Below are 14,777 nucleotides of genomic sequence, written 5' to 3' on the forward strand. Positions count from 1 at the left end.
CAGCACTAGAAGCTTCATCTGGTGTTTTACAGAGGAAACAAGTAATGACTGAGTTCTTCCACATGTAAAAAATGTAACCTTCAACACAGTATAAAATAAGGATTTTTAATGAACTGTTTTGATATACAGTAGTCTCTCACTTATCCAACATAAACGGGCCGGCAGAACGTTGGATAAGCGAATATGTTGCATAATAAGGAGAGATTAAGGAAAAACATATTAAACATCAAGTTAGGTTATGATTTTACAAATTAAGCACTAAAACATCATGTTATACAACAAATGTGACAGAAAAAGTAGTTCAATACACAGTAATGCTATGTAGTAATTACTGTATTTACGAATTTAGCACCAAAATATCACGATGTATTGAAAACATTGACTACAAAAATGCGTTGGATAATCCAGAATGTTGGATAAGCGAGTGTTGGATAAGTGAGACTCTACTGTATTTTTTAAAGTATTTGCACACCAACTATGTGGTAAGGTTCACCTCACATTACATACTTCTATCTAAGTAAGTATTCTAAAACACTTTTTAATGAACCTTTGTCATTGTCAGCTAGAGTGTATTAAAAGGTAGATCACATAGTATGCAAGTAATATAGCTATACAGGCAACTTACAAACAAGACAGGTTCTATAGGTTTGTTCTTAAGCCAAAAATATCTATGTTTTCATTTTGGATAGCATAGGGACGGGTTAACACTCCTGTGGTGCTTGTTTTGCTGTTTTTGTCCCTGTTCAGAAGATTTAACCTCACTTTCTGCCCCTGTGACAATTGGAGTTTGGAAAATTTGGAAGCATGGATTGGTGATAAAGCTTCAGTGAAAACACCTTTTCCCCATGATAACTCTTTCAAGAATGAATTTCCCTTCCGAGGGATAGATATCCCTCACTTCCTGTTGTCTCACCACAGTTCTTAACTATGAGTCATTTGGAAATTGAATGTTTGTAACCTGGGGACTGCCTGTATCGTTATATAGTTCAAATCTCCAAGGATAGGGAAAGCAAAATTCATGGCTGCATGACTTACCAATACCATTCCATGTCCTCCCATCTCCCAATATGCAGGTGCACCCATATGTTTGTGTTTGTACATTTACTAAAAAATCTATCTTGCAATTTCTTGGAGTTGTAGAGGCAATTCTGAGGGTCCCTTGGCCTATATAAGGTCATGGTTCCCCCCCACAAAACTCAAAATAATTTCTGGTTACTTCTTGTTTGGAAAAAAAGAGTAGCAGCTTCATGATTATTACAAAAACTAAGTGATTCTGACGTGTTTGCTTCTGATGAAACCAGGGGGAACTAATTGCCTTTGAATCTGAGTCTCTGAGGAAGTTTATACATTTCCCTAACAACAAGCAAGTATAAATGAACAGAGAAGTCATATCTGATCACACTGATTCCTTTTAAAGCCGTGTCTTATGAACCAAATGTACGTATTCTATGCATTTTCTTATATTAAACAGCAGTATTAACTGGAGATACGGCATGTGGGTGCGGGCAAGCCCCAGGGTATCACAGAATGGAGCCACAGAAGTTAATATAGTATCGAATTGCTGTAATTATGCAGTGTGGATGGTCTCTATGTTTTGAAGGGTTAGTGGAATAAAGGCATCCATGAACGAGTCATTCTTTATAGTGTCTCTATGCTGAAGCAGAGAGCCCTCAAAAGAAGATAAAAAGTTACATGATCCAGCTCTCTCTCTCTCTCTCTCTCTCTCTCTCTCTCTCTCTCTCTCTCTCTCTCTCTCACACACACACACACACACAGGTTTTACATACACTGTAACTGAAAAGGCAAAGGAATGCAACCAATGATTGGCTCTTTGCATCCACAGATTCTGCATCTATGGATTCAACCACGCATGGCTTGAACATAGTTAAAAATCCAGAAAGTAAACCTTTCTTTTCCCATTTTATATACCGTATATATTCATGTGCAAGTCAACCTTATGTATAAATTGTCTCAGGGTTTGGGGCCAAAACTATGACTTTTGATATGACCCATGGATAAGTCACAGGTCATTACATGGAAAAGGGAATGCACCAATGAAGCCCCAGGAGTCAGTCATGCCATGACACTCCTTCCATCATTTCCCCCTCTAGGCATTCAAAAGGTCAGAAGCAGCACAGTGGCAGAGAAAGAAGAAGGGATCAGTACTTCTTTTAGGTTCTTCCAAGACAGATTAGCTCTTGCTTTTCAACACACTACTCAGAGAAGGGTATGGTTCCCTATTCTAGATGTATACATGAGTATTATAGAGTAAGCATAAACAGACTCTGGTATCACTGAGAGGGGATATTGGAATCAAATACCAAGGATTCGTTGCATTTTCTATTGTATATTTTTAAGCAGTTGTTTTTATAAGCTCAAACTCAGAGATGTAACAATGCTAGAAAGGACATGGTGGTGACCTAGGCCAACACAACTTCCAGTGCCTACCCAGCCACTAGTTCTTTGGGAGAGTTCATTGCCACATCCCCTGCCCTTTTCAAGCATGAGGAGAACCTGACTGACACAAAAAGATACATTTTGTCTCTCCAACAAATCTGTTCTGTGAGTCCTATTCTCAGGAGAGAAGAGGCAAGCAGACAGCTGCTGGAGCCTGCCCAAGAGCAAGATTAGTGAATGACAACTAAGAATGAACACAATGGGTCTGGGGGGAAGAAAGCACATGAAGTCCACTCGGCACTTTTCTTTATCTCACTCCCTTTATTCTTTCACTTCCCCCAACTCCAACTTGAGAGGATTCAGCCAAGTGGATAAACTACCATAATGTTAAAACTGCCTTTCTTGAAAACTACACAATATTTAAGGGACCAGATTACTTTAATAAGTAGTATGAATAAGATAGTTTTGTTTTAACTAAACAAACTATGTTAAATAATTTGTACATTTTAGAATTCTGAATTAATAGTTTGCTGATTCTACTATTTAGAAAAGTGATTCTTAATCTTTCTTTAACAAGAAGCCTCTTTAAATATATTTTGGTGCCATAGACCCCCAAGACTTAACTGAAGATCTATAACCCTAAAATGCAACAAATATTATACTGGCCAACCTCATCTATATTCATAAGAATGGAGAAAAAACCAACTAAAAGAACTATCGACCTATAAGCCTGATTGATATCACAGCAAAAATTTATCCAAAATATCTTTTGATTAAAATCGAGCAATAGCCCAATGCAAACAATATTCTCTGTGAAGAACTATCAGGCTTCCGACAGGGATGTTCAACCATAGATAATTGCTTTGTTCTGCAGCATATAATCCAAAAGTATAATTCAAGCGGGATGAGTCTGTATACAGCATTTATAGATTTGTCTTCAGCATTTGGCACAATCTGCCGCAACATATTATGGGAAAAGCTGGCCGCCACAAATATTGACAGAAGATTACTTACTTTATTCATTACGTTGTACTCTGATATGGTACTGAAAGTCAGACTTGGACCCACTGGAGCCCTGAGCAGTGAAATCAAAATGTCAACTGGTGTGAGACAAGGGTGCATATTAACCCCTTTTCTCTTTAACTTCTATATAAATGACATTGTGAAAACATTATCCTCTAACAGTCTACATGGCCCTAAAGTTCTGACCAGAACTATCAACATCTTGTTTTACGTTGATGATATGGTGATCATGGCAATGTCTCCAGTGGGACAGAGAAGATCTCTGGAAAAATTCAATTTGTATTGCGAGCTAAATTCGCTCACTATGAACAAGGACAAATCCAAAATCATGGTCTTTGGAAAAAGCAGGAAACGGTTCACTTGGACCCTGAATGGCACATACATGGAACAAATTAATAGCTACAAATATCTAGGCATTACATTTTCATCATCCGGTGCTTGGGTTAACCACATTACCCATAGTATACAAAGAGCAACGAAAGCTGCAGGTTCCATTTATAAGCTGTACCATTATAGATACCCAGGCACAATTAGACCCGCCCTGGAAGTCTTCAAGACAAAAATAATACCAACACTTAAATTTGGGGCTGAAATTTGGGGGCACATCAATTTGGCCAAAATTGAAACTTTCAAAGGTAAGCAATTTCGCATCCTCCTGGGCCTTTCCAGAACAACGCTGATGGCTGCAGTAAGGGCGGAGCTAGGCATGCTCCCAGTAAAAGCTCAAATTTTAATGAGACAATTCAATTGCTGGTAAAAAATTAATCAGATGAATTCCAGCAGACTTCCTTGCCTATGTCTAGAGGAGCAAGTCCAGCACGACCACAGGTCATCAGTGGCTTCAAACAATGAGATGGCTAAAATTGGCCTTCATTTACAATTTCTGAACTATCTAGGACCTAGGGCAAAACTAGTGCTCATGCAACGCACTCGTTATATCTATGCTCAATTGAACCTAGCAAGTATAGGTAGGTATTCTGCCACAAAGTTTTTAGCCTCCCACAAAATGAATATTCATTTAGAACACTATCCATTACCCTTAAGAAGAATATATATCAGGGCTGGGTTTGAACAACTCGGTATTATGATGCAAACTGGTTACTACTGTAACATCCCAAGAAATGAGAGATTTTGTGTTTGGGGAGAACAATCAGTGGAAGATACTGAACATTTTTTGATTGACTGCCCAGCTTATACTGAACTTTGATACAGATATTTACATCCATTACTATCGAATTTTAGGTCCCCCAACAGAAATGACATTTCTCTTGCAAGGACAAGAAAAATCCACCATAATCGGAGTAAGCCTTTTTATCCTGAAAGCTATAATGAAAAGAGGACATTTCCTGAAAGAAGAATCAGGAAAATAAGATTTTGACTGCAAAGAGAAGGTCAGCGGCTGTCCTCTCCTCCTTTCTGCCATGTTTTTATTTGTGTTGTACTTTGAAATAGTCATATGACTGGTCAAATAAATAAATTCTTATTCTTATTCTTCTTATTATTATTATTACTACTGGCTAACACACATGTTAGTGCCTCAAACATTAGATCTGTTTCTGAGTATAATTTGACTTGATAATTCCAAAAATGGCACCAGTTTCCCTCTCTCAGTTCTAGTTTTTGAGATACAGCATATATGCCATATACCAGTCGCCATCGATTTGCCCATAAAGAACCATCATAACCATATATAAAAAGCAAAGGCAGATGCGGTCTAGCCGATGCCGTTTTCTAAAAAACTCCAGGAACAGTCCTAAAAACAAAGACACCAAAAATGTTTCTGCTGGGCTGTGTTATTAATGGATCTGTGGTTACACTAACATTAAATGCAGTTGGTGCTAGGAAACTGTATCAGTTGCTGTTACGTTATAAACCAAAATTTGTTCAATCATCTTGTCATTACATGGCTTATAGTGATTTCAGAAAGACCAGTGTCTGTTGAACAATTGTCAGTGTGACTGAACACAACCATAATTACATTAGCATGCAGAATTATCGGGTCAGTTTTCTTCTCATATTATTTTAGAGCTGCCAATTACTTGGTTTCATCTTCTTGCCGTATAATTATTCATCACGTGTGGCAAGCATTTAGTCAACTCAGGGGTCAAAAATTTGTACTGGGAGATCACTATAAATATGATGTATTTTTTTGGAAGGGAGGGGTTCCATTCTTCCTGTTTCCTTAGGTAGAAAAATATCCTAAATACCTGCAAACAATATTTCTCCAGCTTCCTAGGAGATATAGGATTAATACTGTGAAAGACCATGTGAACCCAGACTAGGTCTTCACAACCATCTACAGATCCACCACCAAGATTCTACCTCAAAGACAATCACATTCAGACTTGAGTGATTGCCTGTGATGATGATAGGACTAACAGAACCAATCATTCTCAAATGTTTCCATTATAGCACAATTGCTTTTGAAAAGTAAGTATGGTTTTCTGCACAAAAGGTCACAGGGACTGCATTTTTTTTCTCATCAACCTCTCTAGTTTTATTGAGTTCCTATCTCTTCATCCTCATCCTTCAAACAGAGTTATCCTTAACTGATAACTGCAGTCTGTAATTAACAACATCCAGAACACTCTCAAATGAGTGTTTTAAAATACAGTAATATACATCTTCATTAAGCGAAAACCTATCAGTATTAAAGCTCATTAATGTTTGCAATGATGCAATCTGCAACCATGATGAAAGTTGAAGGGGAAGGGCAAGGGAAATGCATTAATGAGAGTGAAGAGGGATATAACGGAAGTCCTTCAACCATTTCCAAGTGTATCTTAAGGAAAGGAAGACCTGGAAAACCAATTTTTAAGACTGGTTTCTGCATTCATTTCACTATCCTAGTATTCTATTAAGACTTTAAAATACTGTGCCTATAATAAATATAATATTTTGGTTTTCTGTCCTTCAGCATATTTTAAACATTAAAAAGTAAGTTATTATCTCTTTGTAAGGTACAGAAGATGCTGCCATACTGAACTGCAGTTTGAGCGACTAGTTTAGAGATCTTAAATATTATTGAAAACTGAATGGGAACTGTTAGATTGAAGGCTAATACAAAATGCATGTGTGAAAACTGTACAAATCTTAAAGAAGAGTGAGCAGATAAATCGAATGAGCAAATAAATCAAAGCACCTGTGACCTGCTATCTTTCATAAGAAATAAACAGCCACATTATGATTTTAACTAAGAAGTTTAACATTTATGAGATTAGATAGAAAATCATGAAAGCATTAATCAACCACATTCACTCAAGAACAGCTGCAGTGCAGACACTATTTCCTCTCTACCAAACAAAATGTCAAAGCAAAATCCAGTGGTTCAAAAATATTCTTTATCAATCAATGAACCTCTTTATTTGACATTGACTAGGCAGACAATTTTATGTTGGCACCTGTCATGTTATAGTTTGTAATATTACAGTCAGCTCTCCGCTTTCATGAGGGTTAGATGAGTGGAAGTTAAACCTGTAATACTGGAGGGTCGACTATTTAAAACTAACAAGAATAAAAAATATTAACAGTACTCATAAGCAATATCACAAATATTTCTATGGATGAAAGCTTCTTAAACCATTACTGGAAAATTATAAGGAGAATTTATTTTCAAATGGAATCAAATTTATTTAATCTTAAAATTAGCTATTGAATGAGTAGCAGATCCAGAGAAAGACAACACAACTAAACCTAAGGCTTCTGTTTAAAGACCAAACGGAATTATTTTGGTGTACATTTTTGTGATCTATACAAAAGATCAAAGAACTTTTCGGTAAACTAATTTAAACAAGAACAGCTGCCATTGCTTTGAAATATTCTTATGCTTCATCTTTCAAAGACAAAACAAAACATGTACTACTGAACTAGGGATATGTTTTGCTTTTGGCAACTTCAACTGCTCCATAAACAACTGTTCTGGAGCTTAAACTGCTTTTCAGAAGCCTACTGGTATGCTAGTAAATTATTAATATGAATGAGATTCAAAATGATGAACAAGGTTCAGATTTTTCCAGAAAATGTATACCATGACACAATTTCATTTCTGCATTCTTGAACATGATTATAGAGGGTTATAGAGAGGGTTATTATGTTTTTCTACTTGATAAGCATTTTTACTTGATGAGCATACCACCAAAAAAATTCTGGAAATGCTTTTTACGTTCTTGTTTCCATCCCTATAATCAATTATTCATTTTACAATATGTAAACTAGCCACACTTTTCAAATGTAATCTGTTGCCTCTTCTTCCAAAAGGAAATTGGTGTTCAACCTGAGCAATATGGAGCTAATGAGACAATAGGGGAAATGCTACCCCAAATAGGTAAAGTAGTAGTCAAGCAATACTTGGCAACCTGAAATGAATTCAAGCCTCCAAGGCCAGATGAAATACATCTAAAAGTATTAAAGCAGAAGTAATTTCAGAACCACTGGCAATAATCTTTGAGAATTCTTGGCGAACAGAAGTCCCAGTAGACTGAAGTAAGACAAATGTTGTGCCTATTTTCAAGAAGGGGAAAAAAGAGGACTCAAAATAATTACCATCCTGACATCAATACCAGGAAAGATTCTGGAGAAGATAATTAAAGAGGCAGTCTGCAATCACTTAGGAAGGAATGCTGTGATCACTAAAAGTCAACATGGATTTTCCAAAAATAAGTTATGCCAGACTAATTTTTATCTCTTTTTTCGATGGAGTTACAAGCTTGCTAGATGCAGGGAATGCTGTGGATGTAGCATATCTTGATTTCAGCAAGATGTTCGACAAGGTCCCCCACGATTTTCTTGCAAACAAACTAGTAAAATATAGGCTTGACAATAATATTGTTAGGTTGATTTGCAATTGGCTAAGTGACCAAACCCAAAGGATGCTCACCAGTGGTTCATCTTCATCCTGGAAAGAAGTAACTAGTGGGGGGTCACAGAGTTCGATCCTGGGCCCAGTACTGTTCAACATCTTTATTAGTGACTCGAATGAAGGTTTTGAGGGAGTGCTTATCAAGTTTGCAGATGGCACCAAATGGAAGGGATAGCTCCAGAAGACAGGATAAGAATTCAAAATGACCGTAACAGGTTAGAAAGCTGGGCCAAAACTAACAAAATAAATTTCAACAAGGAGAAATGTATGATACTATACTTAGGGAGAGAAAATGAAATAAACAAATGCAAATGAATTTGAAACTTTATCCACATACAAAACTGGAAATTTTAGGCAGTCTTACCAGAATCTTGTGAATTCAACACTTCTAAGGCATGCATCATGGCACTTGCAAAAACATTGGCATCTTCTTTACTGCCAAAGTTGAGGCCATACACTTGTCTAGCATCCCGCCACTGATGAAAAGTCTGTGTTGCTTGGTTGTACTTCAGTCCTTTTGGAATGGCACAATTTATTACAACCTAAACAAATAAGGTAAAATGAAAATTGGACCTGTTAAATTACAGGTAAATGCACATTACCTAGTTTCAAAATAATTCAATAGATTTAGATGCTGTTCAAAGGACACAACATATCTGAATGCATTAAAATGGATGCTTATCTTTTCTGACTTTTTTGTAATTACGGTATATTGTTTAAATCATTAGCTATTACAATCTGCAACACTAGATAGCACAATTCAAATAGCTAAAAATGGTAAAACCTAAAATACAGAACAATACTTGATTGCACATATGTATATGAGATACATATGTGATGTATCTCATATAAACATTCTACAGCTTACAATAAAAAGGAAAAAGAAAAACACTCCATCACACTTGTGAACTATTATGTTAAGGTTGAAGGTTTTCCCCTGACGTTAAGTCCAGTCATGACCGACTCTGGGGGTTGGTGCTCATCTCCATTTCTAAGCCAAAGAGCCAGTGTTGTCCATAGACACCTCCAAGGTCATGTGGCTGGCATGACTGCCTGGAGTGCTGTTACCTTCCCGTCAGAGTGATACCTATTGATCTACTCACATTTGCATGTTTTCAAACTGCTAGGTTGGCAGGAGCTGGGGCTAACAGCGGGCACTCATTCCGCTCCTGGGATTTGAACCTGGGACCTTTTGGTCCGCAACTTCAGCAGCTCAGCGCTTTAACACACTGTGCCACCAGATTAACACTGTGCAATATCAAGAAACTAAAATGCATTCTTTAGAAGTATTACACTATTGAATACTATTCTGTTCCTGGCTTGAAAGTGTTATTTCCTGTTTAATTGTGTGGTAGTTACTTTGAAAGTAGTTGTTACAATATAGAAACTTTTTTTTGTTGCTGTCATTTCTAACCTTTCAATGTGCCATTTTTAACCTTTTGTAGTCATTTTTAACCTTTTGTGCAGACAGCAAAAACAAAGTTTTTACAGTCTAATAAACGTTTTCCATGTTTTTATGGTAAAACCAATTAGGAAATCACATTTATAACCCAGGAAGAAAAATCGTGTTACATAGTGTTATTTGTCAAAGCCCATATATTTCAGCTTTTAGGAGAAAGGACAAGAATTTCCAGATCATATGGAAAGGGAGGGGGGTTGCAAATCTACAGACTGCTCTTTACTGGAAGTTCTCTGCCATCTCTGGTAGAAAGAACATTATTGGTTACAGCAGGAATTTTGAACATAACAGGCACTTTGATTCCCTCTCAGACGATGCTTCCTAACAGCAGATTGTTTTAATTGGTCTTCTAACATATAGGGATGGAGAGAATCAATCACACTATTTCTGAGCCAGTTTTCCAATAAGCCCCTGAGAATGGGCATCTGAAAAAATATAATCCTCCATCACTTTGTCCATATGAGAAGCAAAGTGTGTGTGGTGGCTGATCATCCTCTGAATATCACACACAGGAATTACACAGATAGACACTGTGATATACATATATCACATAAGAGTAAAATGCAGATATATACTCAGAGCACTGTATCTGGCTGAGGGTGTACTTGCTGCTAAACCTGAGTCTTCTTACATGAAATGTCAAGAACAATTATAATTATATGTAGCACATTTTTAACCATTTTACAACCATATTTTGATCCTTCAAGATATACAGACATTTAAGTATTTTAAAGAACACCACACTCCTCTCTATGAAAACAATTAAGAAATCCTAAAATAAGTGTAATTTTGAATAAGGAAAATATGGTAAGGGTACTGGGTTGCATTCAAATATTTTTCTTTCTATCAGAGGAGCAATATCTTTGAACCTAGCAATAAAAATACCATTATAACTGATTGGATCACAGAAATCACTCACCTGATGATCCTGAATCTTCCTGCCAACGACTCTAAACGTATTGTTGCCTGTATGATGGTATATATGAACTCTGCTAAATCCAGTAGATCCACCAGCTGGTACCCACTTCTTATTGGCATCATCATACACCATTACAGCAGCTCGTGCTTGGCAGATGCTCTGCTCACTGTTTTACAAAAAGAAATAAAAAATAAAACATTAAAAGGGAAAGGAGATCTGATGTTAAACATTCTACATGAAAAGAAACACATGATAGCAATTTTAGGGACAAACATAGCTGCCTAAAATTGTCAGACACTATATTCAAAGCATTCCATTATTTATCTGAACATAAGAAAAGGAGGGCTAACCATGGTAAACCAAATTATTAATTTTGCCAAATTTATCCATTTTGTAACTCATATACACATTAAGGTTATGTCAGTTTAGATTTTGTTCAGATGAATAAAAAGATGAACAAGTCAAAAAAGTCTCCAGTGCTTGGAACAATAAATAACCCAAACACCCAAGAGAGAAGAAATGTTTTCAGATGTTGATGAAAAAATGATCAAGTTGTCAATATGCAAGTTTTCCTGGAGAAGCACATTCCATAATATGGGCATTTTGAAAGAGAAGGCCTGTTCTTTCATCTCTATCCTAAACACCTATTGCAGGGGGCTCTGAGAAAAGGGGAGCAACAACACGCTCAGGGTCTGGATATATTTGTATGTTGATAGTTCTTAAGAGATTAGGCTTTAGAAGCCAAGACAAACGCTATGACCTGGAAATAAATTGGCAGTAGACTAGTGCAGAACTATAATCATATGTTCGGAATACATAGTGCTAGTAAGCATTTGGTATCACATTTTGCTGCTCCAAATTAAAGCTTACTGCAATAATCTAACCTAAGGATGACAGCACAAATTACTAAAGCCATGTGATCCCCACCCAGCTAAGACACCAGTTGAAGTTGTTGGAAGGCACTTCAAGCCACAAAGACTACTTCTGCCTTTGATGATGACAGCATTAGCAGTATACAGTATCTGCACAGGTAAGTCTTTAGTTGTGACCCCATCTAGAACAGCATCTATATGCAATTCAATTCAAAGCAAGAAACTGGCCATAAACAATGTTTCTACTGGATTAAGTTTATGTTTCCTAATTAATTATGGATGTCCATCAGGCAAGTCCTTCCATGTCAGCTCCTTGCTCCATTTAACTATCTTCCCACCTTGAAGACCCAGCCTGATTTTCAAATCCTTTAAAAGTGATCAATCTCTCTCTTCTCCTTTCTCCTGCTGCCAAATTTTAAACCTCCTTCCCAATTATTCCCTTCTCCCCCCTTCTCCTGCTACTGCCAGATTTTTAAAGGGGCTTAAGATCTGGCTTCAGCAGGAAAGGGGGAAGAAGGTAGATTGTTGGGGAAAGGATTAAAATCTGGCTGAGACTTCATGGTGGGAAGGTGCGAATGGGAATGATGGGGATGTGCTTTTGGTGGGAAACAAGCTTACATTTTGGGGGAATGAACTTATAATATTTGCAATTTCCCACTTTTGTGCGGGTCCTGGACCCTAAGTCTCCCTTTAATTTGGGGGGAGAGGCATTGTACAAAAATAATCAGCATCAGCTAGACACAGAAAAAGGGGCCACAATGTTAAGTTTTTATTTTTTATTTATATTTTCCCCAATCTGTATTCTATTTACTCTCACTTCCATTCACATGACTCCTTCCTTAACTTCAGATTTCAAGAAGAGCATCTATATGTAATACTTTTACATTTCTAAATTCCTAGAATGATTCTGACAAGTGAAAACAGAAGAAAGTTAAATTCTGCTGGTAAAAAGCAGTGGTGTAGATAATCTGAACTTCCTACTCACTTAAAAAGCATACTTTAATCAAATATTTCCTCTTAATACTAGTACGAAAGTTATTACTTTAGAAATTCTGTCACTTGTGCTTTATTTATGCAATAGATAAAATTAAAGTCATGTCGTATTTTATGAAATATCATGTAATAAGACGTAATTAATTTCAGGCAGCAAAATTTTTACAGCAAACACACATTATGGATTACAGTAAATCCAGTATTGAAACCTGTACAACTGCTATATATATGAAAAAAGAAAATATCCATTCCATACTTCCACAACAATAAAACATCTAGTATAATGAATTTATATCAAGCCTGCACAACATGCGGCCTGTGCACTGGACGCAGCCCTCACAAGGATTTGGTGCGGTTCGCTGAGGCTCTGAGCCTAAGCCTTTGAGAGGGAGATCATGCACAGCACTGCAACAGAGTAGCAACCAGAACCTACCATTCCCTCCTCCAGTGTTTTACCTCTATGCATTTCTTTCCGTATGCACCAAAGTTACCAAACTATCCTATGACAAAGGGGGCACCACCAATAGATCCAGTCAGAATACTTGAAGTTCTGGTCATTTGGGGAGGTTGTTGGACTCAGGTTGTAGTAGTGGGGAGCAAGGAATGAAAATTTAAGGTGTATTGGACCTTACTAGGAGAGTTTGGAATCTTGGCCCCCAGGTTATGTGAAAATTTAACATTAGATCAGCCATTTTAGAGAGGGGGTGTGGTAAAGAAGAAGGGCCTCAGTTCTTGCCTCTGTTGCTCTTCCTTTCTCTTTACCTTTGATGTCTCCTCCTCTGTAGGAAAAACCACCAACTCCTCACTGTTCATGTTCCTCACTTGTGAGGGAGAAGCATAGCTTCGCTATGAAGTTGTTGTGGGATTTTCATAGCGAAGCGAAGTTTCTCCCTCACAAAAGAGGGAAAAACAAATAGCATAGAATTGATGGGTTTTCCCTCCATAGCAGAAGGAGACAACAGAGGCAAAGAGAAAGGAAGAGCAGTGGAGGCAAGAGCTGAGTGCTTCTTTCCCTAAGAAAAGTACTATAACCTGTAACCACATTGAGGGGAAGCAGAGAAATTCGAGGCTAATCTGCTCTGCTGCTTGCGGAGAGCGAAAGGCACCCTCTGGCAAGCTCTGAGTGAAGCACTAAAAACCTATCTCCAGCCCAAAGAGGTTTTGCCTATTTAATATCAGCCACCTACTACTGCCAAGTTGTGCAGAACTGGTCAACATAGATCTGCCTCAAATAAGTTTCTAAGACAGGCCTGCACAACCTGTGCCCCCCCCAGGTATTTTGGACTTCAGCTCCTAAAATTCCTGACTACTGGACAAGATGGCTGAGGCTTCTGGGAGTTGAAGTCCCAAACACCTGGAGGGCCACAGGTTGTGCAGGCCTGTGCTCGGACCTCTACTGCAAAACAAGATTGTGATGGTTTTTAGAGTGATCAAATCAGTTCTATTTTTAAATTCAACAAGCTCAACAATAATGCCCAATGTAAAATACCCTGTTTCAAGCAAAAGAAGAATTTGCTCTGTATGGTTAAAGAGATTGAAACCTGGGCTTATCTGAACACATTTGATTTAGATAACCACAAACAGCTCTCCAGCCCTAAAACATGATTTAAGAAATACAATTACCATGATAATTGAAAAAAATTGAAGAGTTCCTGCTAGTTCAAGAGTTCAACAAATAATACTGCAGAGCTAGTTTCTTTTGTGTACATGACCACCTGAATGTAAGAGCTGTGCATTCTTCCTTAAAATATGTCAAAATACAGGAAGTTGGCTGAGCTTTAGTAGGTGTGCAATTAAAAGGAAAAATGAAGCATGCAAGTTCGTTTTAGGCAGTTAATAGTACAATCTTTTAAATACTAACTCAAAGGTAGGTTCCAATGAAGCACGTAGGATTGATACATTTAATAAAAATTTGCAATTTCTAAGTGAAATCAGAAAAATCGCAATTCTATTATTGAAATAGCTCACAATATATCTGGACTTTTTGTTATTTATGAAAGAAACACGGTTTAGAAAGTTCAAATATTGTTTTATACAAGAGATTTAAAACAAGATACTTATTTCCATTATCATTTAATTAGTTTATTCCGCTAAACCACCACAGAATTTCTCCCAGACACCAAATATAAGTGCAGCAGCCTTGTTGCATTAATCACTTAGCAGCAACCATATGGCTGCTGCGCACAGTGTCAGTTTTAGCTTCCTAAGCTTGTTTCTAATGTTAAGTGTTGATTCCTCACCAAGATATGGACTAGG

The 14,777-nt window shown here is 37.2% G+C and overlaps 1 protein-coding gene across 3 annotated transcripts in view; it reads right to left on the reverse strand.

Moving 5' to 3' along the window:
- enah (ENAH actin regulator) overlaps positions 1 to 14,777 on the reverse strand; it is an 85,209-nt gene that overhangs the window by 31,634 nt on the left and 38,798 nt on the right. For all 3 annotated transcript variants that reach the window (XM_008125937.3, XM_008125940.3, XM_008125939.3), the window contains exons 2-3: positions 10,657 to 10,822; positions 8,643 to 8,820 (exon numbers count right to left, since the gene is read on the reverse strand). In XM_008125937.3, the coding sequence (XP_008124144.1) occupies positions 8,643 to 8,820; positions 10,657 to 10,822 (344 nt within the window). The remainder of the gene's footprint in view (positions 1 to 8,642; positions 8,821 to 10,656; positions 10,823 to 14,777) is intronic.

The sequence above is a fragment of the Anolis carolinensis genome, chromosome 1 (assembly GCF_035594765.1).
Source record: "Anolis carolinensis isolate JA03-04 chromosome 1, rAnoCar3.1.pri, whole genome shotgun sequence".
Lineage (NCBI taxonomy): Eukaryota > Metazoa > Chordata > Lepidosauria > Squamata > Dactyloidae > Anolis > Anolis carolinensis.